At 45.0% G+C, this 21,024-nt stretch overlaps 1 protein-coding gene across 2 annotated transcripts; it reads left to right on the top strand.

Moving 5' to 3' along the window:
• Window positions 1-1,315: 1,315 nt before the first annotated feature.
• YY1 (YY1 transcription factor) lies at window positions 1,316-17,960 on the top strand. Of its 2 annotated transcripts, none has more exons than XM_083735134.1 (5): window positions 1,316-3,674; window positions 11,821-11,971; window positions 12,730-12,790; window positions 13,136-13,294; window positions 15,690-17,960. In XM_083735134.1, the coding sequence occupies exons 1-5, from the start codon at window positions 2,945-2,947 to the stop codon at window positions 15,870-15,872; spliced, it is 1,284 nt and encodes a 427-aa protein (XP_083591260.1). In that variant the 5' UTR covers window positions 1,316-2,944; the 3' UTR covers window positions 15,873-17,960. The 2 variants fall into 2 exon arrangements, with proteins under 2 accessions (XP_083591260.1, XP_083591259.1); XM_083735133.1 differs by having other exon boundaries at window positions 2,604-3,674; window positions 11,809-11,971.
• Window positions 17,961-21,024: the final 3,064 nt, after the last annotated feature.

Below are 21,024 nucleotides of genomic sequence, written 5' to 3'. Positions count from 1 at the left end.
ACCAGAGGCTGTTTATTGAAATCCATTAGCCATCATTAACTATACATTTAGTTTGTTGTCTGACCTTGGCACGCTCCTGCATTTATAAGCTCACCTTCATTTCTCTAGCTAGCACAAGCTAAAAGTAAGCTGTGATGGCAGGACAAATCTCACTTCTCCATATCTAAGTTAACTGATGTTAATGCACAGCAGTCCACAACACTCAGTCTTCACAGCACACCTTCTGCCACAAAAATATTTTCCTAATTTAAATCATCCTCACCCTGACACATTTCATTTATAATTTGGAAGGAAGATTGAAAGACACATTTGAAAAGTATGCTTGTTTCCATGAGTTGTGTGTGCAATTTTTAAACAGGAAAATAAAGTATTTTAAAAGAAAGTCCCCCATGTTCACTGAGATTTTCTACAAGGTACACTAAGTAGTACCCCTGAAATGTTTTAAATGTTAGGAAACATTACTCTGAATCTCATGGGGAAAAATAGTTAAATATTCTAAAGTATGAATATATAACCTCAAAATACAGGACTTCCAACTCCCATCAGAGCCAGCCAGCAAGATCAGGGATGATGGGACTCGAGTCCAGCAGCAGCTGAAGGGTATTACATTATAAACTATAATAATAATAATAATAATAATAATAATAATAATAATAATAATAATATCTTTATTGTCATTGCCCCCTCTCGGGGACCACGAAATTACTTGGCTGCTCCATCCACCCAGGTAGGGCACTCCACACAAAATCAAAACAACAATAGAAACACTAGTTAAAACAATACAGTATAATACAGCAAGGAAGATTAGATGACTTTCAAAGTCCAGGCTTCCCATTCAGGGCCGAGATCGCTCTGGAGAAGAAGCTGTTCTTAGGACGGCTCGTTCTTGTTTTTATCGTCCTGAATCTCCGTCCCGACGGCAGGAGCTCGAAGAGACAGTGACCAGGATGCGATGGATCTTTTACTATGTCCAGTGCCTTCCTATGGCACCTTGTGGCATAAATCTGCTCTAAGGTGGAGAGTGGGCAGCCAACAATGCTCTCTGCTGCCTTAACAACTCTGCACAACCCCATCCTGTCCTGGGTAGTACAGCTTCCGTACCACACACATAAGCCATAAGTGAGCACGCTCTCAATGGCACAGTGATAGAAGGCAAGCAACAGTTTCTGCGGAAGATGGTTTTTCCTTAGAATTCTCAAAAAGTACAGTCTCTGCTGTGCCTTCTTCACAAGCCCCCTTATTACATTTTACACAACAGCACACATTAATTGAATTCATGCTAACATAACCATTAATATTGTAATCCAAATAAACACAAGTGGAGGAGGGAAAGCAACCATTTCTGCACCCAGTATTGAGTGCAAAGTTTATTTATTCAAAGCATTTACAACTTACCCTTCAACCAGAAAAGCTTCCTAGAGCAGTTTACAAATCAATGAAAACTACGCAGTCCATTTCCTCAGTTGCTGAATCCCAAAAAGCCAAGACGCAGAAAAGAAAAGCAATGGGAAGAAGAGGTTACACTCTTTAAGCACAATTTACTGGAGCACTTTTACAAGCACCACCGAAACCAGCCTCCGAATATTATATGCATTCGTCCTTCACCTTGTCCCAGGCGTCCGCCGTTTGCATAGGATCGCGAGGCACGTTGCCCTGAGCTGTAAAATCATGTTAGACAAGAGGCACCTCTCCAGAAATGCCGGCGGGGCAGCGGCAGCTCAGTTTCCAAAGGGAAAATAAAGGCAGCGACGTCTCTTCAGACGATGCGTCGAGCATCCAATTGCAAGCACGGCAACCAGTTCGCTTCCCAAAACGGAGCGATCGCGGCCAGCCAAATCTGGAGTCTCCCGGAGAGAGGAGCGGTGTCGTTTCAGCTGCTGGCGGTTTGGAGAGGCGACGAAGCCTCCGCGTCTCCGGGTGAGGAAGAGCTCCGCATCTTCTGGTCCTTTTCGGAGGGCCCTTAAGGGAGGCGGCGGCAGGATTCGGTGAAAACGCGATTCGGATTAGCAAAGCGAAGCGGCGAGAGGGAAGCCACGGCGAGGCGGCATTTTGCTCCCCTTGCCTCCAAGGTGGGGGAAATCTTCCGCCAGATGGAGAGGGCAGGAGGCAGTCTCCCCACCCTCCCGTTCCTCTTTTCAAAACTGCCCCCGGGATGGCGACACGTTCCCACCCGCCACGGACGCTCTGAGGGAACCGACCCCGACCCCTCAGAAAAGCCAGAGGCGCCGAAGTTGCCGCCGCCGCGCCAACCGGCCCAGCAAACCGGAACCAGCCAATGACAGTCTCGAGCAGCTCTCTCCAGAGAAGTGGGAGGGGCCGCAGAAAGCAACGGCCGACCCACCCGAGAGAAGCTTCGTCAGAAGCCAACGGCAAGCTGACTGGAACCCAAGAGGGAGATGATGGAGGAGGAGGAGCGGGTGGGTGGGCGTGGCCCCGCGGCCGAGCTCCTTCGCGATAGGCTGTGCGCCGAGAAGGGGGGAAGCGAGGGGCGGCGGAAGACCAACCGGCCTGTTTGGCCGTTGGTGAGTGAGGCGTGGTTTGGGTGGTGGGCGGAGCCCTGAGGTCGAGCTTCGCCCGGCGATTGGCCCCCCGGCCGCGAACGGGGGGCGTGTCCCGTCGGCAGCCGCGGCCTCCCCCGGGCCTGGATGGCGGGCGAGGGAGGCTCGGGGCGCCTGTCTCTCGCAGCGGCGGAAGTCTCGCGAGGCGGCGCGGGCGGGATTTGGCGGCGGCGGCGGAGGCTGCTGCCTGCTTGCTTCCCACCCTCCTCCCTCCCTCCCAGCGAGGAGCTGGTGTTTGTGTGGAAGGGGGAGGAGGCGGCCGCGGAGGAGGAGGAGAGGGAGAAGGAAGGCGAGCGAGAGGAGCCTGAGCCCCGCCGGCGTCGGGCGGACGAGCGGAGCCGAGGCCCGTCGCTAGGCTCGGGGCCGCCGCCGCTGCGCCCGCCGCCATGGCCTCGGGAGACACCTTGTACATCGCCACGGACGGCTCGGAGATGCCGGCCGAGATCGTGGAGCTGCACGAGATCGAGGTGGAGACCATCCCGGTGGAGACCATCGAGACCACCGTGGTGGGCGGCGAGGAGGAGGAGGAGGACGACGACGACGACGAGTGCTGCGAGGACTGCGGCCCTCACCACCCGCCCCACCGCCGGCACCACCACCACCACCATCACCACCACCCGCCCATGATCGCCCTGCAGCCGCTCGTCACCGACGGCGACCCCAGCGGAGGCGGCGTGGGCGCCGGGGGCGGCCAGCTCCACCTGCACCACCACCCGCACCACCAGGAGGTGATCCTGGTGCAGACCCGCGAGGAGGTGGTCGGCGGAGACGACTCGGACGGCTTGCGGGCAGACGACGGCTTCGAGGACCAGATCCTCATCCCCGTGCCGGCCCCGGCCGGAGAGGACGAGTACATCGAGCAGACTCTGGTCACCGTCGCGGCCGCGGGGAGCAAGGGCGGCTCGGGAGGGGGAGGCTCCTCTTCGGGCGGCGGCCGGGTGAAGAAAGGCGGCGGCGGCAGCGGGAAGAAGAGCAGCAAGAAGAGTTACCTGGCCGGGGGAGGAGGCGGTGGTGGCGGCGCGGCCGAAGGGGGCGGCGGCGGCAGGAAATGGGAGCAGAAGCAGGTGCAGATCAAGACCCTGGAGGGGGAGTTCTCGGTCACCATGTGGGCCTCGGGTAAGTGGAGCGGCCGTGCGGGGCTTGGCACCTTGCGCGGGGAGGCCCCCAGGGTCCGGGGAGCCCTTCTCCGGGGCCGGCGGGCACTTTCCCCCCGTTTTGTTTTGAAGGGAGGCCATGTTTGGATGTGTGTGATGGGCGCCGCCATGTTCATCTCGCCAGGGCAAGTATGGCGGCTTCCCCCGAAAAGATGGCGGGGTCTGCGCTTGCCTCTGCCTGATTGCCCGGCTCCCTCCGGCGGGGGGGAAAAGGGAAAGAAAGATGGCGGCGGCCCCGCCAAGATGGCGGCCGAGAGGAAGAGAGAGAGAGAGGAGGGGAGGCGAGGTGGCGCGCCTGCCTGCCTGTCCGCGCGCGCGCGCTCTCTTTCCTTCCCCTCCCCCCCATCTCCTCTCGTTCTCTGAGTGACTCCTGGACTAGGCCGCAATGGCGTAGTTTCTGCAGTAGGGGGAGGGAGGGAGGAGGAGGGAGGCGGTGCAGGCACGCGGCGGCGCGGGCCGAGCTCGCCGGCCCCTTCCCTCCCCTCTTCCAGCCTGCCTCCCTCTCCTCGAGCTGCCTCGTTTCCGTCCCCCCCCCCCCCGTGTAGCCTCCTTCCTTTCATTCTCTACCCCGTGACAGACTCGGGGCGACCTTTAAACGTTCCCTTTCCCCCTCAGCCTCCTCGCTGGGCTTTTCCACCTTCTTTCCTTCCCCCACAAGAAAACGGATAAGCCGTTTCCTTCCCTTCTCGCGCCCCGCCTCATGTCCGTTTCCTTTCCCCAACCAGCCGCCTCGACTTCGTAGCGCTTGTCTGACTGGTTCCTCCTCATTTATCTCCTTCCTCCCGGGATTTTGGCTAAGTCCCCCTCTCCTCCCCATAAAAACTCCCGAATAAATTCCGACAAGAGGTCTGTTCAGGAAGCGCGGCTTGCAGTTTTACTGCCAGTAAGTCGGGGAAGCGCCCTAGTTGCCGCCTCCTTCCAACACCAGAACCGAGCCACTTTTACACGAAACACGTTTCCCAAACTGAGCCTGTTTTCACGGTGCTTAAAAGTCTCTTTAGCTGACATCTAGCGGGGTTTTTAATAACTTGAGGGGTCTGAGGGAGGCCTAAAATTAGGCGCCTGGATCACTGACATCTGCTCTGAAGGAAGGAGGTGGATCCTCTCTGACCCTGGAAGCTGGATCTCTGGCAGAAGACCAGCAGAGAGAGTGACTTTTGACTTAAGAGGTGATGCCACCTCTTCTCATTACACAGCAGGTGTGTGAAATTGAAACTGCCTGCCTCCAGATCCAGGATATGTTGTTTTAAGGGAATTAAGCTCCGCAGTAAGCAGTGCTTGCGGTTCCTGCCTGTATATATGGGTTAATAGTAAAGGGTAGCAGCTGGAGGAAACTTCAGGGTTTTAGAGTTCTCAAATGCTTTTTTCAAGTTAAATAGTGTTAATGAATGGAGAACCTACTACCATTAATCCTTTATTTTTAAGTGTCCTAATCCATAGAATTGCAGAGTTGGAAGGGACTGTGAGGGTCATCTAGACCAACCTCCTGCATTGCAGGAATGTTTCACACAAGAGTCTCATGCTCTAATGAGTGAGCTATGCCAGGTTATACGCAAGTAATCCCTTGAAGTATAGCATAGAAACATAAAAATGGGTATGAATTTGGCTCCTAGTGTTTCACAATATATGCCTGCTTGGCTGATTAGAACACAGTTCATGCACATTTCAGTGTGTTAAGTGAAAGAAACATAAATATTTGCTGAATTAGCTTGAGTTTCTACCTTATTGCTGCATTGATAATACATAGTTTTAGAAAGTCCTGGTGTTAAAAGGGCAACTTTGTATATTATTAATAATAGCAGGACAACATAATCCCCAGGACAGAGTAATTGTTTTAATCATTAATAAAATAAACACTGCCAGCCAGGAGCACAATCCAGAATCTATGACTATACAGTTTACATAACATTTGTGCTGTACTAATTTTGTACATGATATTTTTTCATTGAGTAAATATATCATTACATTGCTTAGAGACCAGTGACAGATGTGTTTGGTGTGCTCTCTGTAAATCAGTGGTGTCAAAACTTCTTTCAAAGAGGGCCAGATTTTATGAAGGGCTATGTTTGTTGAGTTTTCTTAGGATTGAAGTTGTTGAGGGTTTTTAAGGATTTTATCCCAGGAAAAAAACTGCCACAGGGGCCGGATTAGGCTCCCAAAACAGACTTTGAACTACTAAACACAATCACTTAATTTAGAACTAAGGCTTGCAATTCTTAGGAAGCAACTCACATTAGATTATGTGGAACATCATAGCTCAATCCTGTGTGCTGTCTAAAAACTTTCCCAGAACAGATTTTATTCAGTGTTTTTAAAATTTCCAGTCCCTTTCACTATTGGTTATCTTGTCCTCTGGTACTTCAGAGAAACTGAGCCAGTGGCATTCTGTGACAATCTAAAATGATATTTTCATAGCAATATCACTTTATTGACCATGCTGATAATTTTTCAAGTAATTGAGTTTCATAAGTGGTTTACGGAATCTGATATGTTAAATGGATAATTTCTGCAGTGACATATCCATGCTTTCTTAGAAGCAAGTACTACTGATATAAATGGGGCTTACTTTCTAGTGCAGATTGTAGTCCTATATGCTTTGTGCTTATGTTAAGCAGCTTTATCAAATATTACATGATGCAGAAGCTATTGCCAGAGGTGCCGAAAGTCAAAGATCAATTAGCTGCATTGAGCTGTGGATTTTCAGGCATCTAGTAAGGTGTCTGAAGCAACTGATGTTGATGGCCTAAATGAACTCTGTTAGTTATGGGCTCATTTCTCTCTGTTTCTGAATCAAAATCAGTGCATTAATCCAGGCTTGTTTTGACCTTGTATAAATAATGCAATAGCCTTTTCTGCTGAAATGTAATATGTATATACACCCATTATTTTCTGTGGTGCTCTGAAGCCTTGATAGCTCTTGAAGTCCATCAGCCTGCTTATATAATTTAATTGAGTACCTGCCCTGTTTGATCACAATATTGTGCTTGCTCCTTTTAGGCACTTTACAGACCACTAGTTCAAGGTGTGCTTAACAGAAGTAGCATAATTGAATTCTCCATATATGCCATACACTCTTAACAGTGGGATATATCTGAAATAATATAGTATGATGATTAAACACAAAAAGGCTCAGATCAAACTTTTAACAGTTTGTACAAAGTTAGAAGAATTTTTCAGCCACCTCTTTACCTAGTATTATATCGTCTTTGTGCTATTATCCTCTTTTGGATTCTCCCAAGTTCTGAACAGGAGTGCTATGCATCCCTCAGTTTTGGGGCTGGCTACCCAGAATATTCCTTTAGCCTTGTTTAAGGGAAATTTAATGCCCTCCTGCAGAAATAATTCTTGTAGGAAAGTTTAACACTTCTACCAGTTCTGAATTTGAATGTTATTGAATAGGGTAGGATTTGAGGAGGATGTGTTCAGTTACAGTACTATACATTAAATGGCACTCCCTTTTAGATGCTCAAATAGTTGAACTGGTTAAACTTCATAAACTTCTCAGGTACCGTCTTCTGAAATCTTGAATGCATCTTTTTACATATCCTGTCTTTTATGATATGGAAACCAAGTTTTGGTAACCAGTTGAACTTGCTCCATAATTGCATTTATCTGAACTTGTGACAGTGGAGGTCAAAAACAGTTCTTAGGCATTCTCTTCCCCCCTTTTCATGCACGTGGAAAGCCTTAGAGTTTCTAGCATAATATCCTGAATTACTAAAAAAATTGTGTTAATACACCAAATACAGTACCATGTACTTGCTCTCAAGTGACTTTTAATTTTGAAGTTTCGGGTTGAGTAGAGTTGCTTCTTAAGCAGTTTAATAACTTGCAGCTTTCAAATTAAGGGAAGTCCTTCTGTTGTCCTTCTGGGTAATTAGTTACATTCCAGGGTCCCATTATAGCACAATGCTATTTCTCAAACCATTAAGAAATCCCTCTCAGTTAGTAAGCGGGAAACTATTGCATGGCTATTGCAGTGACCCTTGTCAGATAGCATCTTCTAAACTAGGGGTGGGTAGGTTGTGGCCCCGTATACTCTGTTGGACTCCATCTCCCATCATCCCTGACTATTGACCATATTCTCGGGACTGATGGGAGCTAGAGTCCAACAACTTACGGGGACCACAGGTTCCCCCAGTCCTATGTGCCATTCCTTTTTCACAAGCGTAGTACATCTATGCCACTTTCAATGCTCTTCTGAACTAGGCATTACTTCCACATATAAATCTAGATATCATTGAGAAGCATTTTAGCCTAGTTTCTCTCTCCCACCCCATTGTATAGTTTTCAGCAAACTGAAGCGATACAGGCGTATCTCATTAATAAGAATTCACTGCAGTAAGATCTAGGTCATAATGCCCAGAAGTAGAAATGTAAGTTTAGATCCTAGTTATTAGATATTCAGCATGTATCTGCATAATACAATGTCTTTAGCCACAACACCTGTGGCCACTGGCATCCTATCATGTTACGTTTAAGCCGCAAATCTTCCACTGATGCCCTTGACTATGCTTCTGAAACTTGACTGCATCCATCAGTTCTATTGGATTTTTTCTGCTCTGTTATCTTTGGGTTGCTCAAGCCAGTTTGGGGTGTTGTTATGTACAGAAGATAAATGAGCCAGATGTTCACCAGAACAGAGGCTATAATTCATTTGGTTTCCCAAATTGGGAAGTGGTCACTATGTGAACAGAATGCTGGACTGGATGGGTGTTTGGTCTGATCCAATAGTGTTCTTCGTAAATTCTTGCATTCCCCATGTTAGTGTCAGTAATCTGTTCTGCATGATAATATACACATATTATTGCTCAAACTGTGCACACAGCTTGCTTCTGCTAGGTTAGATGATCTGTCAAGTTAGGGTCCTAGAACCATACACTGTGAAACCTAAGAACAAAGCAACAGCAGCTCTTTAATCTCCATTCTTTGAAGGTATAATCATCCACCCTCAGATCCATTGAGGATTATTGAGGGTTCCTTTACCAGAGAGTATTCAACTCATCCAAGTCCAATAGTTCAGGATACTTGAAAACACTTTATATATATATATTTCTTTTTTTAAAAAAATCAGAATGTAAAATGATTTTCCCAGTTAACAGCAATGATTCATCCTAAGCACATAATTGGGGACATGAGCAAATAAGATTTATGGTGAAAGTTCAGAAGCACTGACATGCATGCAGACCAGCATTATATCCAATCTCATTTCATCGTCTTCTTTACTGTGCATTGCAATCTTACTTGCTGCTGGTTACCTTTGCTTCTTTCTCCCATGGCTCCTTCTAGTTGTCTGTCATGTTACTTAAATCCTTATACTTTAACCAGACATACCATCTCTATTCATAAACTCAGATCCACCTTTCTAGAGCATTGATCACATTTGAATGCCAGAAGTGTAAAAAAAAAAAAAGTTATATAGGAATTCTTGAGATTTTGACACTATTCAGGAGGATGGAATTCCTGAAAATCCTTCATTGAACTACTACTTGAAAATTATATTTAGAGCTAGTGGTGGCATTCACAAAGAACGAAAGAACTGTATAGGTCAGGGATCAGCAACCTTTTTCAGCTGTGGGCCAGTCCACCGACCTTCAGACCATGTGGTGGGCTGGACTATATTTTCTTTTGGGGGGGGGTGTGAAATGAACAAATTCCTATGCCCCACAAATAACCCAGAGATGCATTTTAAATAAAAGCACACATTCTACTCATGTAAAAACAGGCTGATTCATGGACCGTCCGTGGGCCGGATTGAGAAGGCGATTGGGCTGTATCTGGCCCCCGGGCCTTAGTTTGGTGTTTCACTAGGAAGAATTTTCAAGGGTGAGCTATTCTTGATACCTCTCCTTGTTAGCTTATGTAGAAACTAAAATAATGGGATCAATTCATGAATTTCCCCCTTTGCAGCAGACATTTGACAAATTAGCATATGGCTTGTTCATTTCTTACATGCAAATATTATTTTTGGATAGTGTTAGGGGTAGAGCTATTCACTATTCTTTCTTACAGGGAGTTTAAACTAGCCAATTTCTTCTTCAGTGGAGGCAGTAATTCTTGCATAGATCTGCCCTCCCACTTGCAAGGTTATTGTAATTAGCGTCCTATATCCTCTGAGTGGAGAGAGTTCCTATGTAGTTTCTGGTCCTTCCCATCTTGGTGCCTGGGTCTTTTCATTGCATTCCCCACCACCCACCCCTCTACCTAGCCAGGGTGGGTCATGAGGTGGGCTTTTGGCTGAATATGTGTTTTAAGTTTAAAGGAGGAGGCATTCAACACCATATCCATTCCGTGCACAGTTTCTGAGAGCCCTAGGAGAGGAAGAGGTTGCTCCTCTAGGAGAGCAATTGCTATTGGTAGTGATGGAGGGGAGCACCCAGATGGCCCGACAAACCTGTCAGGGTGGCTCTGCTAGGTTGGTGCTAACCCTCATAGGCAGGAAGGGCAGATCAAAATGGGTGTAAGCCAGCGGATCTTTAGGCTACCCCACCCTCTGATTCTGGATAGTGGATCTGTCCACCTGGGGCTACAGAAGTGGGTTAGCTAGTGCATAGTACAGGAGCTGCCATGCCACCTTCTGAGGGAAGGGTTCAAAAGGTGGAATAGGATCTACCACCCGCTGCACCATTTGAAAAGTTTGCAGTGCTTATCTAGCGCCCTTGTCTGGTCTTTGATAGCTGCAATAGCAGAAGGGACAGAGGCGTTGCTGGGCAGCTTTAACTAGCAGGCTTTCCTTCTCCCCAGATACCTTTGCAAGCCTTCGCTCATGTCAGCAGACATCAGGACCGAAAGCCTGATGCACACATTGACAAGATGTGAAGGCTTTTTGCCAGATTCTGATGCTTCCCCTGAAGAAGTGGGTGTCTACAGCAGCCACATCACAAATTAGTTTCGAGATACAGATGATCTGCCCAGCATTCAAGAGCAGGCACAAATATGTACTTGTTTGGACAGACCGTGTTATTTCAAAGACTCACAATAGCAGGCAGGGATCACAAGACCATGTTCACTGCTGCAGGAAGCACTGTACCTGCCGTGCAATCTCCATGATCAATCCTCCTGGCTCATTCAGTTCTCATTCATTTCCAAACCTGCACAGCAATTCTGGGATCCTTGGAGATGCTTGGAACTTCTTGTTGGTTCTCAGCTGCTCTTTGGCAAATGGAGCTGTCAAGGAAGTAGGACAGCAGAGAGGACGAAAAGGAGGCATTCTGGGTTGGGGGTGGCTACTGTGGATCTTTAGGATCCTCCCAATCCCCCATCACACCCTCTCACTGGAAGCAGTGGGAAGGAAAGGGTTTTAAAAGGACAAGCAGCCATTAAAGGCAAAATGGGGGGGGGGGGGAAATCACTTGCCCCTTTCTGTCCTGCCTGTAGGACAAAGGGGCTTCCTCCACCACAGTCTCTCTCTCTCCCTTTGCCCTTAGGATTGCTTTGTTTGTGCTGTGCTTTTGGTAGTTTAAAAAAGGAAGAAAATGAATTGATAATGAAATATAGAAACTGTCGAACACCTTATAACAAGCTATGGCAACAGATTTTGATTACCCAAAATGTTCAGTTAGCATATGTGCCCTGCCTGCTGTTCATATCTTTGTTGGGTTGTGGATTATTTTTCTAGCAAGGAATTGGCAGTTGAAGAATTTAGTTCTTTAGAATTAAAAATTCCGAATTCCTCTTCATTTAAGAGGGAATTCTTATTAAAAGAAAATGGAAGTTAATTGCCACCTTATTGATCATGCTGTTGCTAAATTAAGCTGAAGTTGGCAGAGTTGCCAGTGTATATATTTATAGTTACAACTCATCATACATTGAATTTAGCATTGTATTCATTTGAAATAGGAAATAATTGCATGTTCTATAAAGCTAGTGCTTAGTACTGGGGCGGAGGGCAGAGGGTTCCGTAAAGTACAGATTTGTAAGCAAATGACCATTTGCTAATGCATTTTATTATCTTTTTGACCCTGCATATGGAAATAGCTTGAGGGATGTTTGCTAGCGCTAAGGGTGGGGGAGGTTGTGCTAAGGTACAAGCCTAGCCAACGGTGGTGTCCTTCGAGGATGTTAAATCAAAATTCAGTTTGCTCTAATCATTTCAGATGACAAAAAAGACATTGACCATGAGACTGTGGTGGAAGAGCAGATCATTGGTGAGAACTCCCCTCCAGACTACTCTGAATACATGACAGGAAAGAAGCTACCACCTGGAGGAATACCTGGCATCGATCTTTCCGACCCTAAACAGCTGGCTGAATTTGCAAGGTAAGTGGTAAGAGAATTGTTTTTCTAGTAAAAACATTAATCCATTATTCTCATTCATAATTATCAGATACTGAGAAATGGTCTTTCTGGCATAAGAGTTCAGTCACTGAGATAGGAATTGTGAGTGTGAGGATACCCTTTATTGTGTAGCTTAAAGCCTCCCAGTTCATGCCACAGTGAGAGCAGGTCACGCTGGTGGGTTACCCCCTCAGGATCTTGATCTTACAGGCATTTTCTTTAGTCACCCTTGACCAGCTTCCATTACTCCGTGGTTTTTCATAGAGACTTTCGTAATTGCTGTGAAATTTCTTCAGAGTTCTCTCTCTGATTAGGTCATTCTGGAATAAATTGTCTGGCTTGCCTGCCATATTCCTAAAGTTTCCAGATTCCTGTTTCAAAGTCCATTCTCTATTCCATCTTGCCTCCAGCCTTCCCCCTCTGGGCTCCATATCCTTAAATGTGCAGAGATAGGACCAGTCTCTTCTCACTTCCTAACCCTGTTCCTTAGAGGTTTTATTCCCAGCCAAAATAACAGCTTCCCCTCCCTCACAGAAGTTGAACTATAAACTGTTTAGTTTCCTTGACAGTGGAATATTTCATGCCGTCACACCAGCTCAGCCAGTCAAGTTTGAGACTTTGCCATCACAATTGCAATACGATACAGTTGGTTTATGTCAGAAGAGTAATTTGTTAATACAAAGCAAATAAGAATATATTTCATTTTCACTGATCAATGCTGTTGTGCTTTTCTTTGCAAGAATGAAGCCAAGAAAAATCAAAGAAGATGATGCTCCAAGAACGATAGCCTGTCCTCATAAAGTGAGTAAAATATTATGATTGCTGATAGCCTGATAGTCAACAAAATGCTTTTTAACTTCAGAGTTCATGCTTATAAAGACTGCTTCTCTGTTCCTTTTAAAAATTAAAGTATGAGGAAAGTTGCATACATTTTGTATTGTATTAAAGTATTGTTTCTGCTGATGGGAAGTAGAAGGGCCATGGCAACTAAGAAAAAGGGAAAGCAGCTCATGTATTTAAAAAATAAAAAAAACTGAAAATGACTTGGTAAAAAATGTGAAGAGGCTGAATGTGTTTTAGTAGAGCACCTGGAAATTCTAGCTGTAATACAGTCCACTGATGGGCCTTCTTTGTATTCTCTCGAAGGGCTGCACAAAGATGTTCAGGGACAACTCTGCCATGCGGAAGCATCTGCACACTCACGGGCCTCGAGTACACGTCTGTGCGGAATGCGGCAAGGCCTTTGTGGAGAGCTCAAAACTAAAGCGGCACCAGCTAGTTCATACTGGAGAGAAGCCCTTTCAGGTAACTTTTTTTTTCCAAAATACTTTTGGTAGACATTTATGCTGCATGTAGAGATCATTCTGAGGCTCAAAAAACCCGAAGGTACCTGTTCTCAGATAAAATTAGGTAACACCAGTCAAAGGGCTGGAAATAATCTAAATGTGTGGACAGAGAATAATTCAAGCAACTGCCTAACAGGCATTTCACACTAAATCTTTTCCTATCCTGTCTTGTTGGGTCATTCATGATGCTATCTTTCCATAGTTACCAGGAGGTTTGAGATCAGGTCTTATAACAAGCAGCAGACTTTAATAGCTGCTAGGCAAAATATACCTAGCAAAATGTAATTACATTCTCTCTCTCTCTCTCTCTCTCTCTCTCTCTCTCTCTCTCTCTCTCTCACACACACACACACACACACACAGACACCCCAACCCCAAAAGCATTTCATTTGCTGGCTGCACACTTCATCATTGTCAGAGACTTAATTATTGGAGCACTTGCAAGCTGTTGATGTAGATGGAGTGCAATATATTGAGAACTGTTTCTCCCTTTCCCGACATGCTGCATTTTCCCACTACAGGCCAGGCCTCAGAGGTTATATAGGTGTGGGATGTCTTTCACTGATAAGTCATACTGTCTAGTTTGCCAGCTCAAGATGTACAAACTGGACAACATCATAAACAAATTGTATGTGTGTTTTTTCTCCTTGAGGTTTTTAGAATGTGCTTGTATGCAAACTTTTTTAATAGGAGCAATAAACAGAAATCTAGACAGTGGAGAAATTCTGTTCCTGTTGTGAAAGCTGGCGCTCTTAGAACTGTTGTTTTACCTCTCAGTAGTAGTAGTTTGCCATGGCTGTTATTCACTGTGCTTTATATAAAGCAATCAAGAATTGACTTTTGCCATGTTGTTGAAGACATGCCTCTTCATCAAATGTTCCTCAGCCTTTCGTTGGCAAAAATCGTGCAAGAAGGCTATGAATGAAGCCGTGCATAGAAACAAGTGCATAGAAACAAGATAGTGAATGCCAACTTTGATTTCAGTGGATAAAGTGATCATTGTCTTTATCCTCCAGAGACGTACTTTGCTTGTTATGCCTGCTGAACTGTTCAGATAACACAGGCATTGCACCATAGCATTTATAGGAAGGAATGGGTGAATTCTTCATGTCCATGGGATTCCTAAGTTCTTGGCTGGGAAGCCTGCCATTTGCAGTAATTTTTTTAGTGTAACGTTGCGGTTAATTGGTGTACATTTATAATGTATTTTCCTGGGGAAATGTGGATTAAAGAGTAAAGGTGGTGCTTGAAGGATACCAAGAACTGCTTATAGGCTTATGTAATGTTACCTGGACTACTACTTAACTGCTTTAGAAATGTAAAGCTTTTTCTTGAGATATCTTACTGCTAGTAAATTCATGTCACAAGGTATAGAATCATACTGTACTTTGTATGATTGTATGCATTGTAGAGTTGGAAGGGATCCTGAGGGTCATCTAGTCCTAGCTCCTTCAACCATTCCTCATAAGGCTTGGCTTCCAGACCCTTGATCATCTTAGTTGCCCTCCTCTGCACATGTTCCAGCTTGTCAACATCCTTCTTAAATAGTGTTGCTCAGAATTTGACACAGTACTCCAGGTGTGGACTAGCCAAGGCAGAATAGAGCAGTACTATTGATCTGGAGACTACACTTTGGTTGATGCAGCCTAGAATAGCATTAGCTTTTTTTGCTGCTGCATCACACAGTTGACTCATGTTAGGCTTGTCTACTAATAGTCCTAGATCTTTTTCACAGGTACTCCAGGCAAGCCAGGTGTCCACCATCCTATATCTGTACAGTTGGTTCTTCCTGCCTAAGTGTAAAACCTTACCTATGTCCCTATTGAAATTCACTGTTAGTTTGGGCTCAGTTTTCCAATCTGTTAAAGGTCTGATTGAATCACTATTCTGTCTTCAGTGGCATTGGCTACCCCTCCCAGTTTGGTGGCATCTGCAGATTTGATGAGCATCCCCTCAATTCCTTCACCCAAGTCATTTATAAAGAGGTCGGTTATGTCGGGCCCAGGACATAACCCTGTGGTGTCCCACTTGTTACGTTTTTCCAGGGTGACAGGAAACTATTAGTGATCACTCTTTGTATTCAGTCAGTCAACCAGCAACAAATATGATCCTGTGTATGGAAGTCCATGGGTTTGAGTTTCAGCTTCATTCTGAATATTGTATGTTTGTATTGCATTTTTAAAATGATTGCCCTCTGCCTTGTGACTACCATGAGAGACTGTATAGAAATGGTGACTAGAAAGTGCCAGCGTGCCATGAGCAAACTAATAATAGTTTCATGTTCACAGTATTTGAGGCAAAAATATTAGTCTTACTGAGACATGCTCCTAATGCCCTGTGTTTTCATTCAACAGTGCACGTTTGAAGGTTGTGGCAAACGCTTTTCACTGGACTTCAATTTGCGCACACATGTGCGAATTCATACTGGAGACAGGCCCTATGTGTGCCCTTTTGATGGCTGTAATAAGAAGTTCGCTCAGTCAACTAACCTGAAATCTCACATCTTAACACATGCTAAGGCCAAAAACAACCAGTGAAACTCTGCAAGAAGAAAGCTCTTGGACTCAAAGCATCTTACTTTACAGGAGAATGGTTGAAAATGAATAAGCCTCCCCTTTGTATATTGTTTCTAGGAAAGAATTTAAAAAAACAAACAAAAAAAGAACCCTACATGCCTAAAGGACTTGTTTTTGATAAAGTGGCAAAATAAACTTTAAGGGTGCATTGCTGCAATGCTCGATTTTGCTCTATAATTTGGGTTTCGAGAGTACGGTGTTTTTGTAAAGCGTGGCCCCACCTGGAGGAGGCAAGACAGTTCATGGACTTGCATCAAAGACAGTTCTTTCTACAACAGTGCTAAAATTGGACTTTTCACATTGTTATAAATATGAAGCTCACCTGTTGCTTACAATTTTTTAATTTTGTATTTTCCAAGTGTGCATATTGTACACTTTTTGGGGATATGCTTAGTAATGCTATGTGTGATTTTTTTCTGGAGGTTGATAACTTTGCTTGCAGTAGATTTTCTTTAAAAGAATGGGCAGTTACATGCATACTTCAAAAGTATTTTCCTGTAAAGAGAAAAAAAAGTTATATAGGTTTTGTTTGCTATCTTAATTTTTTTGGTTGTATTCTTTGATGTTAACACATTTTGTATAATTGTATCGTATAGCTGTAATGAAATCATGTAGTAACAAATATTAGATGTGATTTAATAGTGTTAATCAACTTAAACCCATTTTAGTCACTTTTTTTGGGAAAAATACTGCCAGATGCTGATGTTCCGTGTACTTTCTCTTTGCCTGTTCAGTTAAGGAAAGTGGTGCTCAGTTGTAGAATGTATTGTACAGGCACTGAGCTTTTAACAACACCTGATATGTACATCCCGTGTAATAGAGTGGGCAAAAAAATAAAACAGTGGTCCTGAAGAAAGAATATGGCAGAAAACAATCTGTAAGCACAGCCTATTTTTCTTCTGTTGTCCAGGACAAATTATAGTTCTTTAACGTCCCAGAAATTGGATGCTAAATAAAACTCAAGTTACCTTAACTACCCCCCTCCCCTGCATTCAATTAGATTTTTAATGTAAGTGGTGTATCTTCATCTTAGCACTAAACCCCCAACCTGAATAACACTAAGCAGTTGTGGAGATTTTGATCTCTCTGGATCATATGGAGCCTCCCATTGGGCGCTGCAGCTTTGACAGTGAAGTTTAGCTTTTGGTTTTTTTTACATTCAGCAAGTGGTGGAGCAGGACAACCTATAGACCTCTGCTGCCTTGGTCTGATAAGGTAAGGTGATGACAGCTGCACCCATTAGTGGGGTGATTCGTGCATGTGAATTGAAACACCAGAATGCTTGTCCTTGGCCGGGGGAGATGGTTCTTACCTTTGAGAATCTATAGAACAGTATAGTGCAGGTTGCATATTTTTTGTTGAACAGAGCTGTGTTGTATAGTTGCTGTCATTTTTCCTTCTTGGTGTCCAATAGCTGCCCTAAGTACCAAAACAGCAACAAGCTTAACTCGGATTCTGAGCCGAGAAAAGGGTGGCTTCTGCATCAGTGATGTGAATTTAAATGATACAACCTATTTTGTTTGACTCTGTAATGCTTTACTGTTGTACAATAATTCTGCATAACCTAATCAAGGGACAATGGCAAGAAGCTGTGCAGGGCACCCAAGCCCCACCCCTGATCAATGGAAATTTTAGTAGCTTTTGAGGGCACTCCCCATGCTCACAAGAATATGACGGGATTCATCCTGCACAAGGACTTCTCCTGGCACAGCAGAGTCCTCCCCCCCCCCCCCCCCGGCACGCTGCATGTTGGCTAAGGGCGCCGGGACACTGTTCAGGAGGGGGGCAGGCCAAGCCATCCGCTTAGCTCTACATTGAATTCCTCTACTTTCAACCTTAAGGGCTAGGAACTGAGGTCTAGAAATGAGTTTCTTGGCAAGCTGAAATCTGAACCCTGTACCGTGTGCTGCAACTTCTGTTTTACACTTCTGCAGAATTGTAGCAGCCTGTATTAAGAGATTTGTAGCAGCCGCTTAAGAGATTTTTAAAATATGAAGCGGTTTATAAATGCTTTTAAATAAACACAACCCTGGTTGTACAGAAACGTCATTGCTGCAATGAATCTGCAATTATTAACGAAGATCTAGCTTGCAACAGGACAGAGAATGGGTATATTGCTGCCAGTGTGCCCCCAGTGCCTGATTTTATATTCAAACTGGATGGGAAGTGGGAATACAATTTTCATGTGTCAGCGATGCAACTTCAAAATGTAAATCTCCTGGGCTTAAGTTCTTAATACGGGGAATGGGAACTAAGGTACCTGCTCAAGACTGAAGGTTTCCCATCTTGAAGCATCCCTTCTGCAATAGTTTTGCTAAGGAATGGGATCTTGTGTTTCTGGAGAAACTTGCCCACCAATTAAATGCATCTTGGGGCCATCTCAAGCCAAGCCTTAGTTTTGTTTCTGTCTTGGTATCATCTGTCTTAACTCTGCTTACACTAACGTAAGCCAGCATTGGTAGACAAGTGTTTCCGTTTATGGACTCAACCTAAAAAAATCCTTTTCTCTTTTACACTTTGCTGTGTAGCACTTGCAATTGTGTATTCCTCCCTAGAACCATATTTATGCCTAGCATAACATCAGGTTCTCTGTAAACAATGACAAATTCATGTACTACTTTCTGTACTGCATAGTTAACTGTACATGGTAACGCCATCTTATGTGTGAAAAGCAGCTTCTAAACTTGCTAAAGCTGATTAAATTTCAGTTTATTTTTTTAAAAGGGAAGCAAGAGGAAGATGAAGGTTAGTGTTCCTTTCTCACCGTCTTGGTGTGCTGGTGTTTTTGAAGAGTTGTGAAGATGAGTGCTCTTGTTGCAGATCTCTCCTAGAACTTAAGAGCGGGAGATGTTGATAGCTGTCCGCGCAGATGGGGAGCTGGTGGGAGTTTGGCGTCCCAACAATCTGCACAGCCACAGGTTTAGCCACCCCTGTGTGAGAGATGCAAGGATGCTACTTCATCATGGGACATGCCCCTTACAGGATGCATCTGAAGAATACATGCCGGTCCCACTTTCTGAACACAATGCGTTCCCAGGAAATTATTTGTTAGGCAAACGTTTGCATATAACGAGCTGATTATTTCCATTGTTTCCTGTGAACAAATCACAGATTAGGAATGTTCACAATCTGCCTCCCTCCCTGAAATGGCTGCCGCTGACCAGCAAAACAGAAATAAGTAAGGAAGTGGGCAAACTCTGGTTGTTTGGATATCTGAATCAGCTGTCTGTGTAGCAAGGTTTGGGTATGATTCTTGGTGTTCAGCTAGCAGATTTTGGATAACTAGTGTTCTGATAGCGGCACCTGCATGTATATTTAATTCGTAAAAAAGAATTTAGCTTCTGAATTCCAGCTTGGGCAATGTCCACTTGCATAAGTGGTACTTCCTCTCATCCTCCATGTGCCCTCTTGTCCTTGAGACAAGTTAAAGCCTTAGAAGCGTCTCCCAAACTTGGTTCTTGAGTTGTTTTTGGACTACAATTCCTATCATCCCTGACCACTAGTCCTAGCTAGGGATGATGGGAGTTGTAGTCCAGAGACAACTGGAGAACCAAGGTTGGGAGACGCTTCTAAGGCTTTAACTTCATCTTTAGAAATACCAAGCACCTTTTGCTGCATGTCTGAATCCTCATTTAAAAAAATACTGCCCAAGTGTAGCTGCAGAGTGTGCTGAACCTGAACAGGTATTTCAGTGTTGGGGAACCAGTAGATTCCCTGTGCTGGACTCTCAACTTCCATCAGCCCCACCAATATACCAAATTATGAGAGACTGGTAGGAGTTTTAGTCCTGCAACGTCTGGAGAACCTCAGGTTCCCCACCTTTGATGTAGCGTAACCCTGAGGCTGAAACGGCACCCTTTGGAGTTCAGCAGCTTTGCTCTTTCCTTCCCAGGACGTTGCCTTATTCTCTGGTTGCTGTTAATTTATAAAAAAAAAATACTACCATCTCCATAGGGTTTATAGGATAGCCTAACTATCAGTGTTGCTGGAGGAGACTCTTGAGAGTCCCATGGACTGCAAGAAGATCAAACCTATCCATTCTTAAGGAAATCAGCCCTGAGTGCTCACTGGAAGGACAGATCCAGAAGCTGAGGCTCCAATACTTTGGCCACGAGAAAGAAAGACTCCCTGGAAAAGACCCTGATGTTGGGAAAGATTGATGGTTGGACAGTGTTCTCAAAGCTACGAACATGCTCTGGTCCATGGGGTCACGAAGAGTCAGACACGACTAAATGACTAAACAACAACAACTATTAGTGTTATCAAAGAACCTGAATATTTGTCAGCAAACTAAACAGTCCTGCTATTGCTACTAGCACATGCATAGGCAAACTTGGCCCCCCAGATGTTCTGGGACTACAACTCCCATCATCCTTGGCTAACAGGACCAGTGGTCCCGAAACATCTGGAGGGCCGAGTTTGCCTATGCCTGTACTAGCATCTCACTTTTGGTATATATGACTGAACCTGACAGTCAGTGAGCTGGATGAGTTGTAGCAGCAAGTAGGCATTTTACTTGTGCTGTAGGAACAGGAATGGAATCTGCTAATCACAGTTGCTGGGTCTCCATTACCACCATTCATTGAAGACAATTCTAAGCTGCTCAGTTGGTGCCATTTTAGACATTGGAGGCAGGTCCCTATCATAACTGCTGTTCCCTTTGTAAGGTGGAACGGTCAAGCCCTCTTCCAGCATTGAGGGCAGGGTGGTTGGGCTTGCCGATCAGAAGGTCGGCGGTTTGAATCCCCGTGACGGGGTGAGCTCCTGTTGCTTTGTCCCTGCTCCTGCCAACCTAGCAGTTCGAAAGCATGTCAAAATGCAAGTCGATAAATAGGCACCGCTCTGGTTGGAAGGTAAACGGCATTTCCGTGCGCTGCTCTGGTTCACCAGAAGCGGCTTAGTCATGCTGGCCACATGACCCGGAAGCTGTATGCCGGCTCCCTCGGCCAATAAAGCGAGATGAGCGCTGCAACCCCAGACTGGACATAATGGTCAGGGGTCCCTTTACCTTTAAGAGCACATTTATCCCCCATGACTCCTTGCATGGTTACTGAAATTGTGGGCAGGAGATTATCCCTGAAAGCTAGCATTGTAAATCAGTTCTACATTACTG

The sequence above is a fragment of the Podarcis gaigeae genome (assembly GCF_964106915.1).
Source record: "Podarcis gaigeae genome assembly, chromosome: 1".
NCBI lineage: Eukaryota > Metazoa > Chordata > Lepidosauria > Squamata > Lacertidae > Podarcis > Podarcis gaigeae.
This window is presented reverse-complemented; position numbering and strand designations above follow the sequence as displayed.

What these genes read in the sequence shown, in the direction of transcription:
- YY1 (XM_083735133.1), top strand. Translation starts at nt 2,945, where the DNA reads ATGGCCTCGGGAGACACCTTGTACATCGCCACGGACGGCTCGGAGATG. An exon ending in GGTCACCATGTGGGCCTCGG is followed by an intron (nt 3,675 to 11,808) that starts GTAAGTGGAGCG and finishes TAATCATTTCAG; the next exon opens with ATGACAAAAAAGACATTGAC. An exon ending in CTGGAGAGAAGCCCTTTCAG is followed by an intron (nt 13,295 to 15,689) that starts GTAACTTTTTTT and finishes TTCATTCAACAG; the next exon opens with TGCACGTTTGAAGGTTGTGG.